General features: G+C 41.5%; 1 protein-coding gene and 1 long non-coding RNA gene across 2 annotated transcripts in view; one reads left to right on the forward strand and one right to left on the reverse strand.

Annotated features, from left to right (window-relative positions):
* Positions 1–11,406, forward strand: part of arb2a (ARB2 cotranscriptional regulator A) — a 172,625-nt gene extending 161,219 nt beyond the window's left edge. Inside the window, exon 11 of the mRNA XM_008288648.1 lies at positions 8,855–11,406. Within this exon, the coding sequence (XP_008286870.1) occupies positions 8,855–9,015 (161 nt within the window). The 3' untranslated portion in view covers positions 9,016–11,406. The remainder of the gene's footprint in view (positions 1–8,854) is intronic.
* Positions 6,109–25,575, reverse strand: part of LOC103362315 (uncharacterized) — a 22,948-nt gene continuing 3,481 nt past the window's right edge. The window contains exon 2 of the long non-coding RNA XR_520457.1: positions 6,109–6,936. This is a non-coding gene — a long non-coding RNA (uncharacterized LOC103362315). The remainder of the gene's footprint in view (positions 6,937–25,575) is intronic.

The raw sequence follows: 25,575 nt of genomic DNA on the forward strand, positions 1-25,575 counted from the left end.
CTTTGTCATGGAAGAAACCAAGTTAACCTGTCACCTTAGCAATCCTCTCCACCCACTATTTATCCACTGTGCATCCCTAAAACACACACACCCATGCACGTACATGCACACATGCACACATGCACAAACATTACACACACACACACAAAGAGGGGCTGTCCACTGATCTTGTTGAGTGTGTGTCAGCTCTATTAGCACATTCCCAGATAGGGCCAGAGCCCTCTTATCTGTGGTGACCCATTAATTACACTTTGTTCCATTAAGTGATCTATTTCAGACCTGCCCCACCCTCAACACCCACTCTCCACTATCTCCACCTCTGGCCTGCTCCTCCCCCACCTGAACTCTCTCCTCTCCTCTCGTCTATTCTTTTCATCCCCCCCCCTCCCTCCAAACACATAGACAGACACTATCTCTCCCTCTGTGTATGTGTTACAGCGCATGGGATCACAAGGTCATGTGACAAGTAGCTGTCTTGCATAGCAGGTGTTTGTATATATATATCTGAAACAAAAATGGCACGAGGCTCTTAGAGAATTCTCGGTTGAATGTTCGTCTAAAACTATGTAGAAATCATGCAGTCTAGTGTTTCACATGTTCCACTAGACATTTTTTGTTCAGAAAATGTCTTTCAAAGTCCACATTTCCTCTCTCTCTCCCTCTCTCTCTCTCTCTCTCTCTCTCTCTCTCAGTGTAGGCTATTGGTTTTAACATTTGAAGTGTGTATTCATATTGTCTGAACCTGTGAGATGCTAAACAGTGAGAAGTGTTTCATCAAATAGTGTTTAACTGTTGCTGGTTAGCCCCAATGGAAATCTGTTAGGAAGCTTGTTTGCACACCATCTAACTCAAGAAACCCGTAAGTATATGTACACAAGAACGTGTGTTTATTCTTACTTATGGTTTCAGTTCAGTACATTCTGAGGACAAACGTAAAATTCAAGCAGCTCCATTTATTTCCATTTTTCTCTTTTTTTTTTTTAATGTCTAAAGCTCTCAAGCATCTGCTTTGTGCTTGTGTCGATTTGTTGTCTCAGCTTTGTTGAATGTTGACACTGGTAACATATTAAGAGGAACACCGGTTTTTGAATCCATGTTGCAAGGTGCTTTTTTAGCTTCTAGTGCTAAAGAGATCTTCAGGTGAAGTGCTGGTCATGACAGTTGTTTGCTATAGCCTCAGCTTTGTGAAGAAGCAAGGCATTTTTCTTATTGTACGCAATGAAAGCAGCAACTGTAGAGCGATACAAATATTTACAACAAGGGGACAAAGATTCGTATGGTGGGATGTAAAGAAAAAATATTGCTGTTTACTGTACATTCCTGGTGTCAGTGTATAATCCCTTTAGATGCTTTGCAGTTATACCATGCATTGCACAAAGCTGGTGCCAATAGTGTTAATGGCTAGGCTCGATTCTTCTATAGAGCTTACACAACATGGTCAGTGAAGCAGGGTTGTATGTAAGGTGTGTGCGATCACCACAGCCTTGTATGGAAAGGGGGGTTCTCACACTCAAGGCTGTCTATTCTTTGACCAGCGATTCTGAATGCGCCCTGTCTTTCTTACAGGTGCAAGGGGGCCTCTCTTACCCCTCTCCTCCTCCAGCTCTTTTGTGACTGAGTGATGTGTGTATGTCTGATATTGTAGAAGTGTGGGTGTGCGAGTGTGTGTTTTTCTACGCCTGGTATTGTCCTAGAGGTGCAAGGGAGGTGCATGAGTGCGTGCATGTGTGTGTGCCAGACCTCATTGTGTTGAAGTGGAGTAGACGACGTGTGTTTATGTGAGTGAGGAGTGACTGTAGTGTAGTGAAGTGGCGGAGTGAGTATGCAATTTGGCTTGGATTTGGATATATAGACGCTGTGCTTGTGTGCGTGTTAGCAAGTGCGTGGGCATACCCACATGTGCGCATGCTCCGTCTCCACTCCATCTTGTCCGTCTTGTCTTTGGCAAGGTTGTCTGTGCTGACCCTTGCCCAGGCATCATGGTGTGTGTGTGTGTGTGTGCGTGTGTGCGTCAGTGTGTTTGCACCAGTGTGTTTGTGTGCGAGTGCTTGTGCATGTGTGAGTGCACGTATATGCATGCGTGTAGTGCCTCCTCTAATGCACAGTCTTTGTGGGGGCCTCTCTTTTCAGCCATGCTGCTTTTGAGACACATTGTGCCTGGGCATAGAAACAAAAGCTCTCCATTGCCCCTCAATAGGCCAAAAACAAAACCGTGTCAGGCGAGCTAGCAGCCCCCGAGTGTTTGCCATTTAAGTCCCAACCAATGGTGGTGCAGATGGAACAAAAGGCCTGGACAGGGAAGGAGGCCTGCACTGTTTACAGTGTTAATGTCCGGGTGGCACTCCCAACAAGGCCCTTCCATACACATACATGTGGGTGCACACTCAGTCACTCAATCTGTTTCTTTCGATGTCTCTCTCTCTGTCACATGCACACACTGAATCAACAGGTACATGTGCAGACCTTGTGCCGTTTAGAAACAAAAACTGCCTGTTAATCTTGGGCATACTAGAGTGAACTTTTGTATCCAAAATAATGAAGCATGGGGTTGTCAATAGAAACAAGACAGGAATTGTTTAAAAGGAGAGGAATAGCAAAAGTTGTGTGTGCATCTGGTCACAGACGTTGGATGTTTTATTTTCTCACAATTAAATGTTTCTTGGTGTTTTAGTTATGAGGGAATAGTAAATTCAGACTATAATCTCAGAAAGCTTGCTTTTAACCAATTAATAGATTTTATTTATTTCACTGTATAGTTTTTTTTTATTTTATTTCTTGATTGTTGTTTTCTTTTAAGTCATGTATAGAAGAATAAGCCACAATTTTATGATTTAACTTTAACTTCTTACATATAAGGAGAAACAGATTCAATCACTGTGTTTTTCACAAACTGATCTATGAATGTAAGTGGCCAATTAATCTTACCAGTTGTTGTTTTGGAAGTACAGATGTACATGTACCTCATATCCTGTGTCTATCCTGACACAAGGCTGAGACAAATTCCAAACAACTTCTTTTCACCTGCTCCAGATACACAGTGCTAACTTGAATTTTTCATTTTAGTATGTTAATACGCTTTTTACATTTATATCGCTGCTATTTCATGTCATTGTCATACATGAGTAAATCAGAAAAAAATGCCACTAAAGTATTTGTTAAATGCCACACACAGTTGTCTTATCTTTTATTCCAAAGTGTCTCAACCCATTTCAGTAGAGCTGAGTAAAACAACTGACATTGAGAGGCGATGGAGAAGCGAGGGCATGTTTGGGCTTTCGATTTTTACTGAAGAGGAGAGGGGAGAGTCTGACACTGGTATCAAATAGCCTGCACAGTCCTTGGACCAGGGTTATCTTGTAAATACTCTGTTCCAAGTCTATAAAAGCGGGGGTCCTTTATGACGGCCAAGGCCACTCATTCACTTTAAAATAAAAAAAGCACTCAGTGCAGTCTCGGTGTCTGGGCAGGGAGGCAGCAAGTAGGGAGGGACAGATGAAGGGATTTAACTGAAGGAGAAAGAAGCAGCAATAAGAAACACAGTCCTTGTTGTCACAAGTTTCTTTCTCCATGGAACTGTTATATAGAATGTAAAGTAGCTTAGGTTGGGTGATGATTTCAACCAGTTATTGTGATATCCTCCTCTCTCTGGGCTTTCGCTCAATTTTGTTTCTCTACGTCTCTCTTCTGTTTGTATTTTATTCTAAGTAAATACAGAGTCCCCTCAGCGGCCCCTGTAGCTAGTGATTCAGGTTCCTCATCTCTGGATGTGTAATGAGTTCTGCCTTGTTTTTGTCTAACAACAACACTCAATAATAAGCAAAGTAATTAAAAGCAGTATGGGGGGTGTGTGGGGGGGTGCAGACCCCACTTACCAACAAGCATTAAAAATGAATTTCATTCAAGAGGCAACAGTGGTATTACTGGTTTGATGGAATGAGCTCTGTTTTGAGTAATTTTTTTTGTTTGTTTCATGTGTTGTTGTTTTTTTTTTTTCCCGCATTTGATAAATGTGTCTCTCCTGCTCCCATAAACCTGTGAAGGCTTAGTCCCATGTTAGTTTCATTTAAAATGAAGACACAAAGCGTAGACGAAGTCTGATTATACCTGTGTTACGCTGTGGGTTTGATGTGGATGTCTTCTCCCTGAGTGGCGTTTGAGGAGTGGTGTGAGGGATGGGTGGGAGGGTAAATTCTAATTTAATTAAATTTTTGACTGAAGACAACATCTCCATGTTTTGTTAGCGAGGACAAGGTTGCTCTGGCAGTGTGGCTGACCACCTGTCACCTGCCTGGTCTCTCTTTGACCTCGTCTCCAGTGGCAACGTGTCGCGCCCCCTTCGACAGACAGCCATGTGGGACAAAATGACATTCTTGACCTTTACGCATGTCGGCAAGCAAGGTGACAACACGCTTAGCTGACTGTATGTGCGTGTGCACATAGGAATTAATACGCGCAAACACACAGTCTATACACACACACTGTGCACATACTGTCGCACACACCACAGAAGATCTTCTAATATCAGAGAGCGTCAGGGGCGGAAATCCGATCGTCTGACAACCAGGATACAGATAGCGATTCTCCACCGCTGATTCATGCAACAGATAGTTTCCACAAACAGCAGCCTGGCTAAGGTTACAACCAGCCAAGGCCCGCACCACAATGCACTGTTCTGCCTCGCATCGAGATAAAACAAAAGCTTAGGTTACCGACGATAGGAAATTGATAAGATAATGCATTGTTTGTGTTTTTTTGATGAAAACTCTGACAAGAGGAAATGAGAAAATGTTTGCTCCTGCGTGCAATAATATCATGTATATTAGTCCTGTTAGGTATTCTGTTTTTGTAATTTTTTCTTCATGATTATATCATTGTTCATCTCCTTTTTTAATTGAAGCTCATTAAATGTTTAACCCAAATGTCAGTATATTTGATTAAGCACTCATAATTGTTTAAAGAAATTCAATTCACACAAAGAAAAGTATCATCACTTTGCATTCCCCTTGCTTCAAAGTGCTCTTAATAATTTGAATATGTATTTATATTATAAATGAAGTAAAGAGATATGGCCCCCTTCACATCAATGTAATTATGAATCACAAAAAAAAGAGTTTGATTCAAATAAAATAGGCCATTTGTACACAAGCAATTAACTGGTGCGGCTTTAAATAATGTAGCCCAGATGGAACCTAATTATAGTCGGCATGCTTTGATTCGCGCTTCTTGTCGGAGTATCACTCGGGGCGTCACTTTGGCTTTTCAGTCACCTAGCGTTTGTTTTGAAATTTGTGACAATCAGAGCCGATTACCATTTGTAACAGCATGCAGCGTTTGGTGCAGAGGGAAGAAAGCATGGCCCATAGCTATGGAGGAGTTTCCTTGTTTCCCGCTCAAAACTCTCCTCCTCTGTTCCCGTACCTCACTGCACACAAATGTTAACAACTGTGTATGTGTGCTTGGGGCAGGTGAATGTGAAAATATATGTGCGAGTGGGTTCCATCCATGAGCAGACACTTGCAAGTGATGAATGTGCTTGTGTGTGTGTGTGTGTGTGTGTGTGTGTGTGTGTGTGTGTCAGCATCTTGTAGCAGTGTAGAGTCAGAGGGAGATCAAACAGTCAGTCAATTACCTTGAGAGGGCTCCAGTGGCTGTGACAGAGAGGAGGAGGCTAAATATCCCAGATCAAATACTCTGCTCTGCCTGTCACATAATGAGGCAGCCTCACCAGGCTCAGACAACACACACAGAATGGTCAAGCACAGGGCACGGGTCAGGCGCCGCATTGAAACTGTGCCATGACCTGCGCAAAGAGCACATGAGGGAGCCCTCACCACAGACCATGTTTCTGTACCGACTCTTTCCTGCCTTGGAGTGAAACATCATCATGGAGCTGCGTGCATGCGTGTTGTCTTACCTGTAGGTCAGCCGTCATATTTATAACTATTCCTTGTAGGAATAATCTCTGTTAAGTTAGCAATTGCCCGGTGCTAATTACAAACTCACTGTGAAAGCAAAGAGAATTTTCTCTGTATTCCCCATGACAATACCCAATGTTATGGAGCTCAGCACTAACATAATTATTGTATTTACAATAAATGAGGACAATAATGTCTTTAGAATAAACTTTATTAGATTAATGCAATTACAATAAACTGTTAAAATTAGCATCTTAATTGTTTTATAGTTAATGCAATAAGGCACACATAAACACACAGGGTACTTTATTGTTAAAGTTCATCAATTAAATACAAGATACAAGTTATAATTAAAATCATGAAAACAGAAAAGCTCTTGGTCCATTACATCTTTTGCCAATACATGAAATCAATTGCCCATAAAAAAATCTGCTTAACAGTTTAAAAAAAACTTTTTTTCAGCAACGGGCTAAAATTGAGGATAAAGTAGTATTGGCTGTTTATGGGTTCACTTTACACACCAGATACAGCCAGATGACACCTCATCGATTCCCACATCTTTTAAAGATATTACTTTGATTTGTGGCATAGCTGATGTAATTCTCTCTCTTCTTCTCTTCCCTCTCTCTCTGTCTGATCACTGGGGTTCCTCCTTTAAATCAGTGGTCACATCTCAGCTTTGACAACATCCATTAGGTTCAACACACTTTGGCTATTAAATGAAGAGTGGACATAAGTTGTTAAAGGAGTGTTTAAGTCTGCATGAGAGCGACTTTATGTCTCTATGCGTGTGAGTGTTGTCTGGGGGAGTGGACTTAGTTTCAAAAGCTTCACCATATAGAGGGGTGGAGCTTAACACCAGAGTCATTGGAGGGGCACAGGCTCATCTGCATATTGGCACAGAGACACCCCCCTGGTGACCCTGAACTGCGATGGGATAGGGTGGAGAAGCTGGCGGCATTCCGGAGGAGTTCATCGCCAGTTCAGGGTGAACGAGAGAGTGCTGCGGCATTGATCGCTTCTGCAGGAGAAAAAAAAAAAAAAAGGACAAAACAGAAGTAAAAACACTAGTGAGGGAGAGACCAATGAGACAGGGAAAATAGAGGAGGTGGAAAAAGATCACAGTGCCTCAAATTGGATATAAATGATAGATTAGAGGTGTGAGAGGGCTGTGTCTTTGTTTCCAGGGATGGGTGTTATGATGAGCCCTACACAGGTAGCAGAGTCACTGAGAGTGCTGGGTTATTGACTACCATGATTGCCAGGCCAGTAAATTTGACCCAAGGCACTGGCTGCCGTCTGCTTGCTATATAGCGCGCGGTGCAGTCCCTTATCACAGGGTGATCGAGAACCCCCTTACATACTTGTACACACAAATTCCACACACACAAACAAAACACACCACCAGCAACTGAACCCAAATCCATTCTTAGCCCAAGACGCCACACTTGCCCCCAGTCTTACAGTCATACACATAAACACACACACATGCAGCCACACCATCTCCATTAATGCGTCCAGGCAGGGGTCAATCTAATAAACATGGGGTCAGTGCAGTGGTCATCAGAGGCCTGTCTATGGTGAGAGAGCCTTTAACGTGCTTCCTAATTGTATCCCTGCGGCCTTCTAGTCTAGCTTTTTATAGCTGATACAGTGTACACAGAGGAGACGGGAGGAATGCAGGGCGGGAGGAGAAAGGCAGTGAAGAAAGCAGCCGAGGTAAAGAGGTATATCTATATGTACTACTGATCTAACTCATAGAAGCATTGTGATTTTCTACCTGTCTCTGCTGGGACGAGGTGTTTTCAAACAGCTCTGCCTAGTTTGAGACTCTTCTTTCTTTTAAAATAAATTGTACGAACTCACTGTAATAATATTGTCTCACAAACAAATGCAGGTCCCAACAAAAAAAAGTCTTAAGTGTTCAAATAAAGATTTGAAAAAGAAACCCCATTACAGCCACGCTCCAGTTCATTCATCCCTCTGTGTAAAGACATCTTAGATCCATCTATAAGGGGATAAAACTCTTAATATCATCTCACAGCAAACCCATTCTCCCTCTGGGAAACAAGAGGGCACCTCAATATGGCTTTTCAGGTCCAGTTACAGTTGTGTTGCTAAGCAGCTGAGCTTCTAGCCAGCGGCGGCAGAAACAAGCCATTATCTGTTACCCCTGAACGGTTAGTGAGCAGGAGTAGAGATGAGTCGGGCATCAGCTGCAGCCATGATCCGTCCTCATCATCGATGCTCCGATGCAGAGCCAAGGTGTTCTTTAGTAGGACTATCTGCCATCAACTTTACAGGCTATCCAACTAAAAAGCTGGCCTGTGATACCCTAACCCTCAGGAACCTGAGGCGCATGTACCAGATTTCAAGTTTCAGTGTGACCCCAACTTGGGAACTTGCTAACCTGGAGGAGGTCAGAGGGAAACCCAGCACTGCTGCCTCCCCCCGCCACCACCAGACCACCTGATATGTTCGCTAGTTACCTCTCTCTAGCTCGTGTCTTGCCTTTCCTCAATCAGTCCTTTAGAATGAATGACTACCGCTCCACTGGTTTCGCTTAGTGCACCCATTGTGCATACCTCTGGTTTTGTTGGAAGGACCTCTTTCCATCTCCTCGGACGTGCAGCGGTGTTGATTATCAGGTATCCGCTTGGATAACATATTAAGGCTGTCCCATTGGGCTAACAGGTCATAGGCTGCCATGGCTCTCACGCATAAGGCCTTTAGGTTTGCATAGGGAGATGCAGTGAATTGTAGGAGTAGTCAGCCTTATCTAATGTTGCTCATTTATTTTTAATGCAGTTAAAGTAGGTGTACATAATGCACAGCAATCCTTTCAATAATATGAGAATATCCATGATGAACTTCTTTCCCTTCAGCATCATAGTAAGAAAATATCTTTGTGTGTGTTTGTGTGTCTCTTCTACATGTAGGCACAGAGAGACATGAGCTGACCTCCTGGATGAGTTTCACCTCCATCTTCAGGTTCTTCAGTGAGGTCCTGGAGGCGAAAGAAGACGAGGAGGCGGAGGAGACCTCCAACACCGTCACCACTCGCAGCAGCTCCCTCAAAAACAAACACCAAGATTTGTAGACAACCATCAACAGTGACTTGGAACTGGAGGAGATGTGGGGTGGGGTGTGGGGGGGTGGCGAGGGATCAGAGGTGGGGTGCAAAAAGGGTCCTATCTGCTATTTTTTCTTTCCTCGCTCTCTGTCTCTGTAACCTCCCACCAGCTCTCCTTTCCCACTCTTTTCCCCGAGTGTCATTTCTCCCTTCCAGCCCTCCCTGGTTTTTGCACACACATAGCCTTCTTGTTGTAAGAGACAAGAGTACAGGGTCACCGTGTATACATCACAATAACGTTTTGCATTACTTCTAGTTGAGCGCAACTGTCAAAGCAATATGGGCCTGAGTGTTAGCGCTTCCCGTGGGCTGTGGCCTGGCTGCGGGTACGGGCCACAGCAGCAGAGATTAAGGCTGACAGGCGCTGTGCACAATGCGCTGTGGTGCACCTCTAATTGTCCTGACATCAGCCTGAACTGAGCTAATGCCCCGCCTGCCCTCCAGTCTGCACTGCTCAGCCTCTCCCTCCTCTCCCTCTTCCCCCCCGGTCCTAACGCCTGGACTGCTTACCCTGAAATTAGCTCATGTGGTACGGTATGTTCTGGTGAGATTCGGTATCATTTCAATCCGGCTAATGCCCATGTTTTTTTCATTTCTTTTAGTTTTCTAATTTTATTTTTTTTTTATGCCATACACACTACAAATTTTAATACGACTGAACACCCTTCACTAGTGATCATTTGTTTTAACAAAGGGTGTTGTTTTTAGGACTTTTCTTTATTATCTGACTCCTCCACACACATGCACACAATCGGCTTTTAAGTCTGACTTTTCTCATTTAGCTCTGTGAAGAACATGGCGCTAACCCGTGCCATGTGTTTCTGGAATTGCAGTTCTTATAATAAGAGAGATTTTTTAGTTTGTTTGTTTTTCAACTTTGAGCTAAATTTGAAGGCAGTGTCTCATACACACATTCAGACTATGTTATTTTTAATATTAAACCAATATCTCTCAGAGCAAGTAAGTGAGTGTTTACTTTCGTACATCTATGGGTTTGATTTGCAAAAGTGTGGAGAGTTCATTTCTCTGTTTATTATAAATATATATCTTTTTTTCCCTTGTTTTTTTTTTTCCAGTGTGATATCCTTGAAATTGATGTCTCTGGATGATTGAATGCGATGAAACAAATAAAACAAACACAACCTGTTCTGAATATGGAAAATTCAGGACACTGAGCATATTTAAAATCACTTAAAGTCAAGCATCAAAATGGGTTTGAGGGATATCTCATTTTAACAGGAGCCAGAAGTCAGCTCACAACACTCATAAAACCTCAATATATCGCCTTACACATGTCAGGAAATCCAAGATTTCAATATTATTCTAAGCCGGAATGATATTTCCTTAGATGTTGGAGAAATGTAACATATCCATTTTTTTTTTTTCTTTCAACCAAAGTACTCTCCTTGTGTACTTAGAAGTGACAAAGTTAGCTCGATGCTCAGCTGCACATAATCTGACTATGTGACACAAACATGGTAATTTTTTTTCCATAAAGCTGATATGTTTTATAAACCACTCGAGGCTTAACGGAATACATTTCTAATGTGTCATGACATTAGTAAAAACTCAAACTGGATACTAAGTCTTATGATACCTTAGAAACGTTCTTAAATATATTCTCTCCTTCTTCTTTTTTTTTTCCTTCAAACAGTTACCATTGTTAAACTTGTACACTGTGAAATCCTGCCTCTTCTGCCCACTGTGTGTATGGTTTAAGGCTTTTGTGGATTATCTTTCTGCTGTAATCAGACAAGTGTGCCTGATGGTTGCAGGCCTAATTTCCTTTTAATTTGATTCAGATCTCTCCAGGTTTCAGCAAAGAAGTTGGCTTATTATTTGATTTGATGAGTTTCATTTCAAGATACCATTGCTCATCTTTCTGCTTTTCAGCTACAATCAGTTCATTTTTCACTCTACAATTTGTATATTGTTGCCTTAGGAATAAACAAGACTCTGCTCACTGTTTTTAATAATATCCAGCAAGCCATATGTGAACAGAACTAACGATGTAAGAGCAGCCTAAATCCAAAGCACAGTCTGCAAATAAAAGGGGACTATTTTTGCCAATTGCTCTTGAAGACGTTATTTTTTGCAGATGGTTTATTTGTTGTAATGGTTTAAGAAACATGCCTATTTTGTTTTATCACAGCACAAGCTTTTCTGGTTTATTCAAAGTATCCTGCCAGGTCACATATTTTGCTTATATTCTCACATGTTTTTCTCCTTCTCTTTTGATCCATTTCGGGTTTTAAACGACTGTCTTTAAAAATGATTTTTTAACGCTTCTGCAGCACAGTAATTACTTTAACATGATTTCATTTTTTGTAATCAACCCATTAAAGCAAATAAAACGAACCTTGCATCTTGATTTTGATATTTTTCTATTTCATTTAGTTTTTATTCATTTATTTATTTATTTATTTATTTATTTATGTGGGATTTTCTTGCTAAACATCAGAACTTTTTTTTTCCTCACATCGCGGGCGCAGGACGACGCGCCTTATAGATATATTTAGAAATACAAAAGCAGCATCGGCCACCTGTTAAGGATCTTTTTTCGGGTTTCTAAAGTGTTAAAACAACTAATTACACTATATTTCAGTGTTGTTGTTTTTTTAAGTGAAGCACTAGATAAAACTTTCAAGGGTTGGATTTTTTTAAACCTCCAGATATTCTGAGACAGAACCGGATCTTTAGATTGATTATATCGGCAGCAAGAAGCGTGTCAAAAGGAAAACAAACTATAAACTGTAATACCCCTCTTTTTGGTCATTAATTTAGGCAAACTGAGCCCCCTCCAACCCAGCGAGGTTTTACGGCATCATTTGTTTTCACACGGTGAAACCGATCAGGTCATTAAACGCCCCCTCAATAAATCTTTAGAAATCTTTTCCATTAACCCCCGAACAACAAGTGGAACCAGGCGAGTTCCCCTCACACAGTGTCAGGCCGCAGATTAAAGAGAGGCATTCAATCACACACACAATCACACAGGCACACACAAGTGAATTAGGCTCGACTTTCTGTCTTTTAACGTGTTTGGAACTTCCTTGGGATATATATGCAACTTCGCAGCTTCTGTGATACAGGAGAGGAGGTGTGTGTGGGGGGGGGATCTCTCCTCTTTTTTTTTCTTGTAATAGTTAGAATTTGCAGAGTTTAATTAAATAACCTGCCTTCTGTCCAAAGCTAGTAATGTAAGTGGCCGCCTATCATAAATTATGACCTGCAGTCAGTTATCATCAAAGGCAGACGACTAATAGGCTGCGCTGCGGAATGCATTATATTTTCGGCCAGGAATTAATGTATGCCTTAAGACTTCTGCACAATCTGTTAAGTGCATTTCAGAGATTATAGTATGAGAAGTTGTGGGGAAGCAAGTTGAGACGATCGTACCCCCCACCGCTTCTGTATGTGAGCATCTGCAGCTGCATCAAGTCGCTTTCTGAAGGCCCTGGTGATCTCTTCATGTCTCAGGACCTTCCAAGAAGAGAGCCCCCTCCTCCCCCCAAAAAACAAAACAACAAAAAAAAACATGGAGAAAGTCTGATTCACTAGATAGAAGTTAGCCCAGCGTGTGAATGTATAATAGGTATGTCTGATTTGATTATAGGTTTCACTCTCCCAGCTATTGTCGTCAGTTCATGGTACAGACAGTAACAGACAGCTCCACACTGAATCATATCTACAACGGAAAATAACAGCTGCGGAGCTTTAGGATGAAATCCTGCCAAATGGGGGGTCTGTGCTGTAATGTCAGCTTTGGGGAGGAGTGGTAGGGGTGTGGACCATGACATTAAAAAAAAAAAAAAAAGTTGGGGATCCCCTGTGCTGCCACACAGCCTGATATTTCAATTTTTACTTAAAGAGAGTTGTTGTCACGCTTGCTTGCTCCTGCCCACTCTGATATGCACGCCATCCCTGCAGAAGATGAACTCTTTTCCAAAGGAACCAGGCATTAGGCAAAGTTGGAATGTCACCCCTCTGACAGCCCCCCTCACACACACACACACATACACACACACACACTCAGTCTCCTTCAGCACTCTCCAGCGGATCACTGTCAGATCACTATTTGCATAATTATATGCTCAGCTCAGAGGAGAAAACTAACCCCCAAATTTTACGGGTCAACTAACTGCAACAATCAATGTTTTATCGGGTATACTAAGGGAGAAATATCTTTAACAATCATAGTGGAGGGACTCTCTTTCTCTCCCTTCTCGCCTCTTCTTTTATCAATTCATTTCAATTACATTATTGGCATGACTGCTTATCAGAAACAATATTTCCAAAGCAGTTTAAAAAATGTAAATTCACCCCCCACCCTCGCCTCAAAAAAAGAACCTCTCTCTCTCTCTCTTTCTTTCTTTCTTTCTCCCTCCTTCCCTCCCTCTCTCTTTCTCTCTCAGTGCGTGAGCAAATACTTTTTTATCTATTGACTGGGAGAATGTCTGGCTTAAGCTTGAAGGTGCATTCAAGATTGTATCCCTTCTCCCCTTTTTCCTCTATTCTGCCCCCTCCTTTTTCTTCTCTGCCCGACTCTTTACTGTGTTTTTCCTCAGCAGAAGAGGTCTTTAATATAAGCTCTGTATACCAGAGAGGCGCAGGACTCAGTGGCCGGTTTCGTTAGACATCATTACATATTCATTGACTTGCAGAGAAACCGTTTAATCCAATGGAGGAGACTCCTCTTCAATCGCCTCTCTGGACTCGCAGACTGAAACAAACACTTGGGGCCACGGACATTAAATTTAGGAGAAGAGTTTCACAGGGCGAAAAGAAGGTGCAGCAACGCTGAAGTCTGGTCTCAGGTGTTGCACTGAAGTGGGAGCACAAAGTGGGATGCTGGGCTTCTTAAGGCTCCACACAAACATGCACATGTGCACTTTAATTTCTCTTCATCCACATTTTAATCATGCAGAAAAAAAAATAACCTCAAAGCAAAAAAACTTGTGGGAAAAACTTGTGCAATGATCTCCCAACATGCACACACAGAATAACCTGCTGTTCTTCTGCCTCACCTGTCTTGTGGTTCTTATATTGTTTTTAAAATAAAAAATATATAAAAGAAGCACTACTATAACTATAATATGTGGAAATATGCAAAGCTGTCCCAGCAAAATTGCAATTCCCCAGGTTATTAGCTATGAGAAAAATCAGGGCATGTAAAGAAGTGAAAAATGCCTGCAGAGACCACAAAAAAAAAAAAAACATGACCAAGAAACACGCTGAAGTCCCCCCATAGGAATACAACATTATCGGGATATTCTTGTGGTTATTCGTTGGTATTTTCTTGGCTTTGCTGTCTAATACTTTTAAGTAAGCACTACATCAGCAGCGTGGCCCTAATGTGTGTGTGGTGCGTTCTGGAGGATCCTGGCATATAATACTCCGATTGTGGGACAGCTGTTGGCAGAGCCGTTTTACGGTGTTCAGTCCATTTGGCTTTAATAGCAGCTTTCAGGCGGACCGCTACTCTATCCCCTCACCGCCCCCTCAATTACACCTCCTCTGATACTTTGCTGGCCTAAAGACTCCTGCAGTAAAAAAANCCTCCTCTGATACTTTGCTGGCCTAAAGACTCCTCCTGAAAAAAAAAAAAAAAAAAAAAAAAAACACCCTCTGAAATGCAATACATTTGAAGAATGGGCACTGACTTTTAAGATTTGGGGCTATAGGCTACTCTCTGATGATTCCAGGGAGGCGATGTTAGGCGAGCAGCGGTGATGGAGGGAGGAGAGGAAGTGTAACACAGCTCACTGGCCTACTTTAACAGGCCACCGACGACTTAGTGGGGAAAAATTGGTCATTTAGTCTTGATGAATGGCAGCCGAGATGAAGGGGCTGTAGGTAGGCCCTGTGATCGGGGCCCTTCTCAGGCGCTAAACAGCGACTGGATGTGCGAGAACTGCGCAGCGCTGATGTGCGTTATTTAGCGCTCCAATTTGTCAAGTTTCAAATATATTGATCAAATAAGGCCAACTGGAAACACACACGTGTGTGTGTTTCATGATGTTTGACGTCGTGTCTGCCAGTATTTCTTCTGTGCACACAAAGGAAGCTGACAGGAGACTACATTTACTGCTTCTACAGATTTTATTTGCCATTTAAAATTAAAATAAAAAAGTTTATCTACTGTGTGTGTCCTTTATTTTGCAACCAGATGACTACAAGGCCGTTTTTATCTTGTCGATTTAAACACTAAAGGTGTTATTAAAGTTCTAACAAAGCACCAATAATCTATTATAAATTATTTTGGGGGCTTTTTTTTTTAACGTGTAAGTCTTTTATTTAAACCTATACTTATATTTACCATAATACCGATCTAATATGCTGAACTAAAATATTAAAATAAGGAATACAATATTATAAAAATGTACACAAGACAATACAAATGTAATATAAAATAGATTTATGATCTGAACAGGTAATGAGCTGAGGTACAATTTAAAAGTAAATATATATATTTAATGGTTTCAAATCCTTCTGGTTTGTCTGATATCATAAGAAACTTTGAAAGAATACTTTATAAAATACAGTCATACACAATATAAATATAAATCGAAAAAGGAGGTGGTTATTGTTAAGAAGGTAAAACCGAATAATATTAAGTTAAAATAAAACTGTTTTGATAGAGAAAGCAGAATGTTCATATCGGAAAGTGGCTCATAGTCTATTCAGCAGAACACAAAAGATGAGTTTTCCTTCCAAACCTTCGCATTAGCACCAATAACAACTCCAGTATTCATCGATCAGCAAGAATTAAGTCTGATTTTAAGCGGTAATAAATCGAAGGAGGTCGGCTTTATATGAAACAATATTTTCTCGCACTTAAAGCAACGAAATAATGAGGTATTTCCACAAATCCGTAAAGTACAACCCTCCCCAAATCAATACCGCGCTGCACGTGGTGAAGCATCGATTAGCTCCAAAGGCCTTGACTTAGACTGCAAAAAAAGAATAGTCTTTTAACGAATCATCAGCCACATGCTCATCTCCAAATTTATTTATTTTTTTCTGAAAACGCTAAAAGTGATCACAGCTGCCTGGATCATGCCTGATTATTTCCGGTTCAATTTCAGTTAATATTGTTCATTTTGATATTGTTGAAATTCTGTAAAATAAGAAAATAATATGAGGGAAATATTGTTAATACAGATTATTTATTTTAAAAAGTTGCTTAAAGTCAAATTTTGTATATTTTAAGAGAAACAAACATTTCAAAAATAATCCCAAACAGATTAAAAACTTTGATAAAACATATATATTTGTAGTGTACCTCCTGCTCTAAACAACATCCCACTGTCTGCTCTCTTTTGGGTTTAAAATCTCAGAGAGAAGAAAAAAAAAAACAAGAGTGCAAGCCGATATTAAATCACACATTATAGATGAGTTTCATCATGTGGACGCAGCCCTCCGAGGATAAACACGGCGGTGCGTGGGGTAAGAATACGATCCAAGTTATTATTACTGAGGGAGCGGCCTTTCACTGGCAGCACCCTGCATCCTCATTACATCCAGCCCAAAAAAGAGATGAAGGTCTAAATGAAGTTATTGCCATCCAATGAACTCAAATTAGCCGGGCCACACCATGACAGACAGCTCGGATGGGGGAGAGAAGAGGGAGAGAGATGGGGAGGGGGAGGATGAGGAGGAGGAGGCTTGGAGGGATATAGGTGCTGGGATTGGCAGGTGTATGTTTTGATGTGCATTTCATGGTTTTTTGCAAGGCCCCTTAAGTGAAACTGGGTTCATTTTGAATCTGCGTGGTTAAGCGAGTTAATATACTTGTGTTATTAAAGGGCCTGCAGTCACCTTGCCGCCTGCTCTATGATGCCTCACCCCTCCTTCTTCTCTATCCCGACGGCTTAGACTCTGTTCCCATCTATTGCATTTCTTTATCAGCCATTCAAATATAACGTTTCTCTCCCCCTTCTCTCTCTCTCTCTCCCTGCAATCTCTCCATCCGGTTGAATGGCTTTCTTTCTTGTCGCTAAGGTCCTCATTGTGTTTGCTACCTGAGTCAGCAGGGGAGGATGAAAAGAGGGGAAGAGTTTGACGTGAGGAAGGACGGGGAGGGAGAGGGGAAAAAAGAGAGAGGGGGGGGAGGTGGTGGTTTTGACATGCAGGGAGGGAGACAGAGGCGATGATAGGCGAAGAGGAGGGGAGCTCCACGCGAGGAGTTGAGTGAATTTACCTGCTCCTCCGGTGGGCGAGCGAGCCGCGTGTGTGATAGTGTGTGTGAAGTTAACAACACAGCGGCCAACTCGACTTTATTGCTGTTTATCCCTGCAGCAAAAGCTGTCAGGGGGTGACAGATTGGCAGCATCTCTAATCAGTTGCCCTCTTCCCTCCTCTCCGAGATACCCCTCTCAACTCAAACACACTTCTGATCTTTTGCGCAGAATGAATTCTTCCTAATGGCGTTCATTCTTTGGATATTACGCAGCGCCGCATAACGCACTCCTCCAGTCGAAAGTTTTTCACTGTCAACGCCTCGAACCCTGTCAAGGTTCACGGGTTTAATTATCTGCTTTCTCAAAGAGATGCGCCTTTGAAATAACGTATTTAAAAAAAAAAAAAAAAAAAAAAAAAAAAAAGTGGAGGTGATTTTCAAACGCAGCAAAAGGAAGGAATTTCTTCTTTTCTTTAGAAACAGCTTTTTCATCTGATTGTATCTGATTGCAATAAAAAAAAAAACATGAATGCAATCAAAACTTAAATATTTTACAATTATATATTCTACAAATTAAATACTGCGCCTTTCAGACAAGTTTGAAGCCAAAGGAAATTATTGCATGAGGACATCTTGGTTGATGAGTGAATAAAAGTCTTTTTTTCTTCTACTGGATCCCACTTTAAACATCATCATCTCAGATTCTGTCAAGATGGAAAGCACATTGTTGTCGTCTCAGCTACTGACCATGCGATCTTTTTGTCCACAGCTGCATCTGATATAAATATTTAGAGCATTATCGCTTAAAACGGTTCAATAAATTATCCAGAAAGCTGCACTTTTAAGCAAACTTTCAGCTGTTTTCCTGTGTGGTTTTATCGTGAATCAAGACATAAATGTGTTGGAGGGGACTTGAGATTCCTCACAGAGATTTTGATTTTTTTTATTTTTAAACTGCCAAATAAATCGGCAAAAGACATGAACTTCAAATGTAGTATGAAGAACAAAAAAAAAAAGGAAAACTCTTAAGATATCCGACCTCAGCTGCCGGAGTCCCATGCAGGGCCCGCAGAATAACAGTGGACCTAAAGCTATATTTCACTTACAGCCTTCAATGGGATTGGTGCTTATCTCGCCAACACAGCGCTGCTGACCTGTAGGCTGCTGCATCAGAGGTGTGTGTTTGTGTTGAGGTGTTGACCTGTCAGGGGGGACTTGTTAGGACTTTAACTCCGACTGCTGGCGGTCTCCAGACATCCGGGGGTGGCATCGATTTGAAACTTGTCCTGTCTAATTTGATGATAACATCCAGCCTGCCCCGCCGCAGTACCATGGACAGCGCACTGTCTTGACCTTGCCTTGCTATCAAATTACCCCCGTCTGGGCCACGGTGGGAGCCCAGCACCAAGTTTACTATAGGCAGAGAGAGACACAGAGAGAGAGAGAGAGACAGAGAGAGAGAGAGGAGGAGGAGAGAGGTGGAGAGGGAGAGAGATTTTGCTTCTTCCACCAAAGACAAATCTTCTCTGAAGCCAGTGCTTACACTCTGTAACTCTGTGGTAAATCAAGAAGAGGTTGGCGGTTTACACTGGCTGTTGCGCCAACTTCCTATGTAAACCAGACTGAGTTACACTTACACAAAGACTTTATTTCATCTTTTCTATCCTTAAGGGGTCCGTCTGCCCCTGCGTTACCTTCCTCAGTTTAATACCACCTCGTCATTATTTCGATTTCAAACCTGCCACCTCCAGCCTCATGATCCTGACAGGGTTTTTTTTTTCCCCCAGCAGTGCTGCACAAGTATTCAGATCTTTACTTGAGTAAAGGTAGCAGTGCTGCCATATAAATGTGCATTTAAAAGTCATTTTTCGTCAAGATGTACTTGTAAAGTATCCAAAGAAAAGTCCTCCTGGTTCAGATGAATTGCCCCTTTGAGTGTTACTGTCATGTGTTTTATTATTGCATCATTATCAATCCTGCGTTAATGCCTAAGCAGCACTTTTGCTGTTGTAATTAGTTCAGGTGGAGCTCATTTGATCAGTTCTATATGCTGTTGAGTGGTTCAATCCATAAGAGATGAGCACATCTTATAGGCTTATTATGTGTTATGTATGTCGGCTGAGATGTCAACTTGTAATTTAAACGTAAAGTAACTCAGGCTGTCGTGCTGCAAGTTATAGTCCACAACTGGAATCCACTTCTACTAAACATGTTTAAAATGTAAGCATTTGTGAAGCAGACTAAAAATAAAATAAAATAAATCATTCTCTTTAACAGACTCGTATCACAGGAGCTTGCACAGAAAGCAACAGTTCCTCACGCAGCAGTCAGGCTTGAAGTCAAACCCAACAGAAACCGTACAGTATGTGGACGTCTGGTGAATAAACGTGCGCACCAGTGCATGTAAATAGATGCTAAGCAAATAGAGAAAACAAGCAATTTATATTTTGCAAATCTTCTCGGGAGTAGTTACACCCTATCAGCTGGTGCACATACTGTGGTAACAAGTTGATTTGGGAACCAGAATGTCTAAAGTTTTGAGAGAGAGCCCAAGGCAGTGACGGGAGGAGGATTTACTGGTGGAGAAAGAGAGAGAGGACGAGAGAGAGAGAGAGAGAGAGAGGCTGTTTGATGGAGCTCTACAGCTTTGAGACAGCTTGTTAATTAAAACCCCAAGAGATGAGGCTCTGCAGCCACCGTCCATATCAGAGCACTGCTAACTATACTGACAGCAAGTTACTTAACAAGCGTGCGCCTCAATCCCATACCTTTTTATCACAGGCAAGCAGTGAGATATTTTAATTCGTTAAAATCCCACTGTGGCGGTGAAATATCTTGTTTTCTACTTAAGAAATTATGACAAACCTTCGTATTCTCTGTCATTCTCAGGGACGGAGCCCAAATGGCTGCTTATGCTTCAAAATCCACACACACCAGCTTAAATGTGGCAAATTCGATTAAGGAGGGAAAGAAAGGAATGTCAGGGAGAGGAAAAAAAATGAGTGAATTAGTCTAGACATAGGTTGGGTGGTATTAAATACTTAGCTTCACGTTCAGGCGTTAGAATTATTTCCAAAAATCAAAGTAGCCTGCGATTTCAGAGAGAGGCGGATAGGCCTCAGTGCGGATACAAAGAGGGAACATTAAGACAAAACAAAGAGGCTGCTGTGTCTCTTTTTTTTTCTTTTTTTTTTGTGCGTGAATGCGTTTTCTGATCAATTTCAATCGAGGTCATCATACGCGTTGTCCCCATGCATTATTCCACCTTAATTGAACCCGCAACCCGCCCTTTGCCTGCGGGATCTCGGAGCTATTTCAATTCTATATGCATGTGTGAGATGATGGCTTGTTAAGTCGTGGAAAACAAATACCAAGAGAGCCTTACTCAAACACTCAAAATGTATGACGGGCCCATGCCCATTGTTCAGAAAATAATTGAAATGCTGCTTCCTTCTCTCCCCCGCTTGCTAATAATGTGTTCGCCAAGTGTAGGCCAACTCATGTAAATAGCAGGAAGAGGAGACGTGGATTTGGAGGGAATGAGGTGAAACCTGACTGGGTTTGTGTCTTCTGGAAGGAGGGGAGCTGCAGGTGGAGAGGCCCCCTTATACAGTACAAGCGAACCTGCTGTGCCACACCATCCAGGATCCAACAGGGGGGAGGAGGTGCGACTGTATGTGGTGTTGGAGGAGGGGGGGAGTCGAGGAACAATTGGATAATACAGCTCAATCAACAGAGAAACCTCGCTAGTTGTGGTTAGACTGCTCTCTAAACTACAAAGTGCAAGTTGGATTCATGTCCTGCAACTTCCCATAACTTTGTTTGTGTTTACTTAAAGCTCTTGATATTTTTTTTGTAGCAGGTATAAAACTTTCTGAGCACTTCAAGTAATAAAACGCACGAGTCTGTTAATTAATAAGGTCTGCTGTGAAGAGAAAAAAAAGTCATCAATAAAGTACAGGCTGCTTACCATCATAAAAGTTTGACATGCCTCCCCAGAAAATACAAAATAAATCCATCATGTATTAATGCAGTTGACTCGAGTTCACATTTGTATTTTAGATGTCTTCATGTGAGAAACAGATGAAGGAACAGTGTGCAGGAGAAAAAAAAAAAAAGTCCAAACCACCATTCACAGCCCACATGGACTGCACTTGTACTGTGTTCCTCTTCAGCCACATAAGACAAAAGCTATTTTACCCACTGATCTGTTCGTAAATTAAAAGATGGTTTCAATACATGATTCATAAACAAGTTAATCTTAATAACTAAAATCATCCTTAGACTTCCTCAGACGACCATGTGTGTTTTTATAATTTGAACAAACTCATGCAGCATCAGCTTACATCACAAAGATTTAAGTCAACCGAAGAGAGGAGAAAAAAAAAGTCGACAAACTCGATTTCAAAACAAAAGGTTTAGAGTTTACCTTTCAATGAAACAGTGGCTCTTTCCAAATGTGTGTTAAGTGTGTGTTTCTTTGTCACTGACTGCCGTATTAAGGCCCCTGCACCTGATGTGTTTGTGGCTGGTCTGGGGCCACGGCGCTTTTTAAGACAGCTGTAAAAGGCTCTCCAAGTCTCCAACACATTCATCAACGTCAGACACCGACAAGCCGCTATTTAGTGAAAGTGTAACTGCAGCAGTATATCTTAGAGCAGAGTGGGCCACTCAGCAAACAAAACAATGGAGCTTTTTTCCTTTGTAATAACCAATTTAAAATCGTCTATGAGGTCGGGACAGATGATCGCCAAAATAAATCTTAAAATGCAAAATTATATAAATATTGATTTTCGTTAATTTGATAATTTTAAAAGTGAATAATATGCCTTGTTCTGCGCTTGAAGCAACCTTTATTGAGATATGATGTGTTAATGTAGTTCTGCAAAAAGCAAAACGTCGCTGTGTGTATTTTCCAGTCAAACTTAATTCACTGTTGAATCTTCAGATTTAGTCTGTCTTTCTTCATTTAAATTAATAAGACATTATTTATTTGAAAATGAATAATTAAAAGTCATTTTTATATCTTTCAACATAATTTAAATTTGTATTAGTGCAGGCCTGTGTGTTCTGCAACGTTACATTGCTAAAACAAACAATTAATTATCAAAAGCTCAAATATTGCGCGAGAGTTTCAGTTATTATGAGTTTACATTACAATTAAATTCATTACTGATCGCTGGCTTTAGTCGATGTGATTCCCCCAGCTTAACCAAACAAACAAAAACGCCAGTCGACATAGGATAATGCAATTACAAAAGTCCCCCCGCTTTACACGGCGGTGGCTTTGCTTTAAAGTCGTTTGCAGCTGCTGAAATGCCTGGTTTAAAAAACGGTCATGGAAAAACTGCTCTGCTGCGCCGTAGACTGTGGGCTGAGAGCAGAGCTGAGGAGAGAGAGGGAGAGAGGGTATGAGGCGGTTCTTGTGCCAGAGGGTCCCACAACGCAGAGCGCCATCTAGCAAAGCAAGGTAGAAACAATAACAGCATGGAGGGTCTGAGAGAGAGGCTGCCTTTACGCACACGGCACACAGGGGCGCAGAGGGACGCCACAACAAAGCGCCGCGGTTTGAGCGCTCTCAAACGCTCAAAACTTTCTGTATAAACGCAAGCCATAGCGCGAAGCAGGCGCTGCAGTGTCTGCTGTGCAAGTTTGCTGCTTGTACAAGAGTAATACATGATCTAAACCACAGTGATTAATTAGTGTTGGTGCAACTTCAGCTGCATTTTTATTTTAGTTTTTTTTCCTCCACCGAATCCAACTTTGCGCACGAGAGATGAAGGCAACAAACCAGCTGATCAGTGGTCAAGCTTAAAAATAGGGGCAACTTTTAATGTCAAAGTGGGTGACGCAGGGGGGGAGGGCGACTGCTGACTCCCCCACTTGACAAAATCAATTGATACTATCACTCTCAAGCTCCATCACAGCTTTTTTACTCGGGATGTGTATGTGTACCACAAGCAAACAATACATCTTCTGTCGAGTCCATAGTTGCGAATCAATTTTTTATATATATATACACATGTATAGAGAGGGAAAAAGAGAGGGGAGGAGAGAGAAAGAAATCCCCCACTGCTGCTGAGAGGTGTTAAGAGGTGAGTTTTGACCAAATAAAAATAAAAAGAAGAAGGAAAAAAAGTAGTGCCATGTGCGTAAAATGGTCACTAATATGCCTCCAACACTTCCATCCTCACCCACTCGCAGCATAATCTCCCCTATCATCCTCACCGCAGCCATTATTTCATATACAAAGACAGAACTAAGTCGTGTTCCCTGTAACATCATTGCTGGTAATGATGGTGCAATAACAGCAATAGCAGTTATGGCTACATACAGTATAAGCAGTAATAATGATGAGTAATAATGATAGCAGTGGTAAAAGCCTGATCGCGAGTATAGGGGCCACAAGCTTGTAGTGCAGCAATCAATGCAGAGCTATATATCTAAAATGATCAAGCTTCACTGTGCTTCATTCAACCGGCGGACCCTTCTTGTCATTATTCATCTCAGTCCACATTAGAGCAGAAAGACTGAAAAAAAAACCACATGCATATGCGATGTAAACTGCAAAGCCTGGGTTATTTAAGTAGTGCATTATGCCCAAGCCGAATTAGAAAACACATTAAATATTATTTTTGTTATAGTTGAAGGGAGGCAAAAAAATAAATCTGTATGTATAATTTTGTCTTGAAGTGTAATAATACTAAAGACAACGTGTGAGTGATTGGCTTCTTGCAATGATATATAAATAGAGGTGTCAGGGGCAAAAATTTTCCACATTCGTTATCTTGTCATTCGCTCCTCGACAACCAGGAATTTGTGACCATTTTCGCTCGGTTAAAGCTTTCATTAATCCCCCCCCACCACCACATCCTCTAGACTGAAAAATAAAGTTTAGGCTAGAGACTGCATGGGCACACTTAGAACTAGGCCACTGATGTAGTTTAAGAAATAATTACAAAGAAATTGTGACTCCTTTCTTTTGCAGTGTACCTCACCTAATTTTACTATATAGCCTGTACATAATGATGAAGTGACGTGTGTGTGTGTGTGTGTGTGTGTGTGTGTGTGTGTGTGTGTGTGTGTGTGTGTGTGTGTGTGTGTGTGTGTGTGTATGCGCACGGTGAATGGTAGCTGTGCCCTACAAGTAAACTATGGTATATATGCAAGGCTGTATAGAGTATAAATTGATTTATTAATTAATGTGGAAATACATTTGCAGTTTTATTAGCCTTTATGTGAGATTGTTTACATGATCCTCTATTCAGTGGTGAGGAAACTACTGAATGTAATCTGCATCTGACTCCTGGTGATTTGTTGAATGAAAAATAAAACCTGAGATCTATATAAAAGAAGAGCATCCTAATGTAAAATATATTATTAAAAATATATTTCAGATATTACCGTGACATATTGCCTGCGTTTTCTTTTCTTTTTTTTTCCTCTAAGGGCACTCCATGGCGTTCAGAGCTTTATTCAGTGGATATATACAGCACACATACTATTATATTCATACTTTTCCCGTTTTTTCTTTTTTGCCTTAGAAGTAAATCCTTGACATTCTGCACTATTACCAAAATTGTAGCATAGAGCCTAGTAATCAGAAAATTATAGGCTTGCTCCATGGCAAAGCCCTATTTTGGTGCTATAAAGAATCATCTCAGAAAGGTTTTCTATCTCTTCAGCATTATGGTGCTGTAAACAACCCCGGCGAGGTTACATGAAATGCTCCACATCAGCAGCATTAAAAGGAACTTTCTGACAACCACGCTGCTTCCCCTTATTTTAATTCATCCAATATTTTTATTTGCACAAATCAAAGGGAGCCACTAAAAGGAAGAACCTTGGAAACAACTTCTTTTGTGCACCTCAACCTCTGTGATCCACTTTTCTGGTCACACGTTTCTTTTTCTTTTTCTTTTTTCTGTGTGTGTGTGTGTGTGTTATTTTGTGCTGCGTGTTCCGCAGGCCATGCCACAGTACTGAGACCCCACTTTATATACCCGCCTCCTGCGTGGAGAGCGAAAGAGTGAAGATGTGACGGGGCGTATTTGAAGTATGACGAGCTTTGTGGTCCACTTCTTTTCATTCCCTTTGCCTCAAATATACGCCCGCTTTCAAATAAGCCTCTTTGGCAACCCCATGCCGACCCCCCTCCCTCCCCAACACACACACACCCCCTGCCACCTTGACATGAATGGGCGACTGACCTTTAGGGCCGTGTCCACTCTGCGGTCCAGTTTTTTATCCAAATAAGCCTTCTCCCCCCACCCTGCCTCATACGGTGCCAGCAATTCTTTACTGATATCATCAGCGGATGCAAATGAATTTGGACGGGGGTGGGG

This window comes from Stegastes partitus, unplaced genomic scaffold (assembly GCF_000690725.1).
Source record: "Stegastes partitus isolate 25-593 unplaced genomic scaffold, Stegastes_partitus-1.0.2 Scaffold13, whole genome shotgun sequence".
Taxonomy (NCBI): Eukaryota; Metazoa; Chordata; class Actinopteri; family Pomacentridae; genus Stegastes; species Stegastes partitus.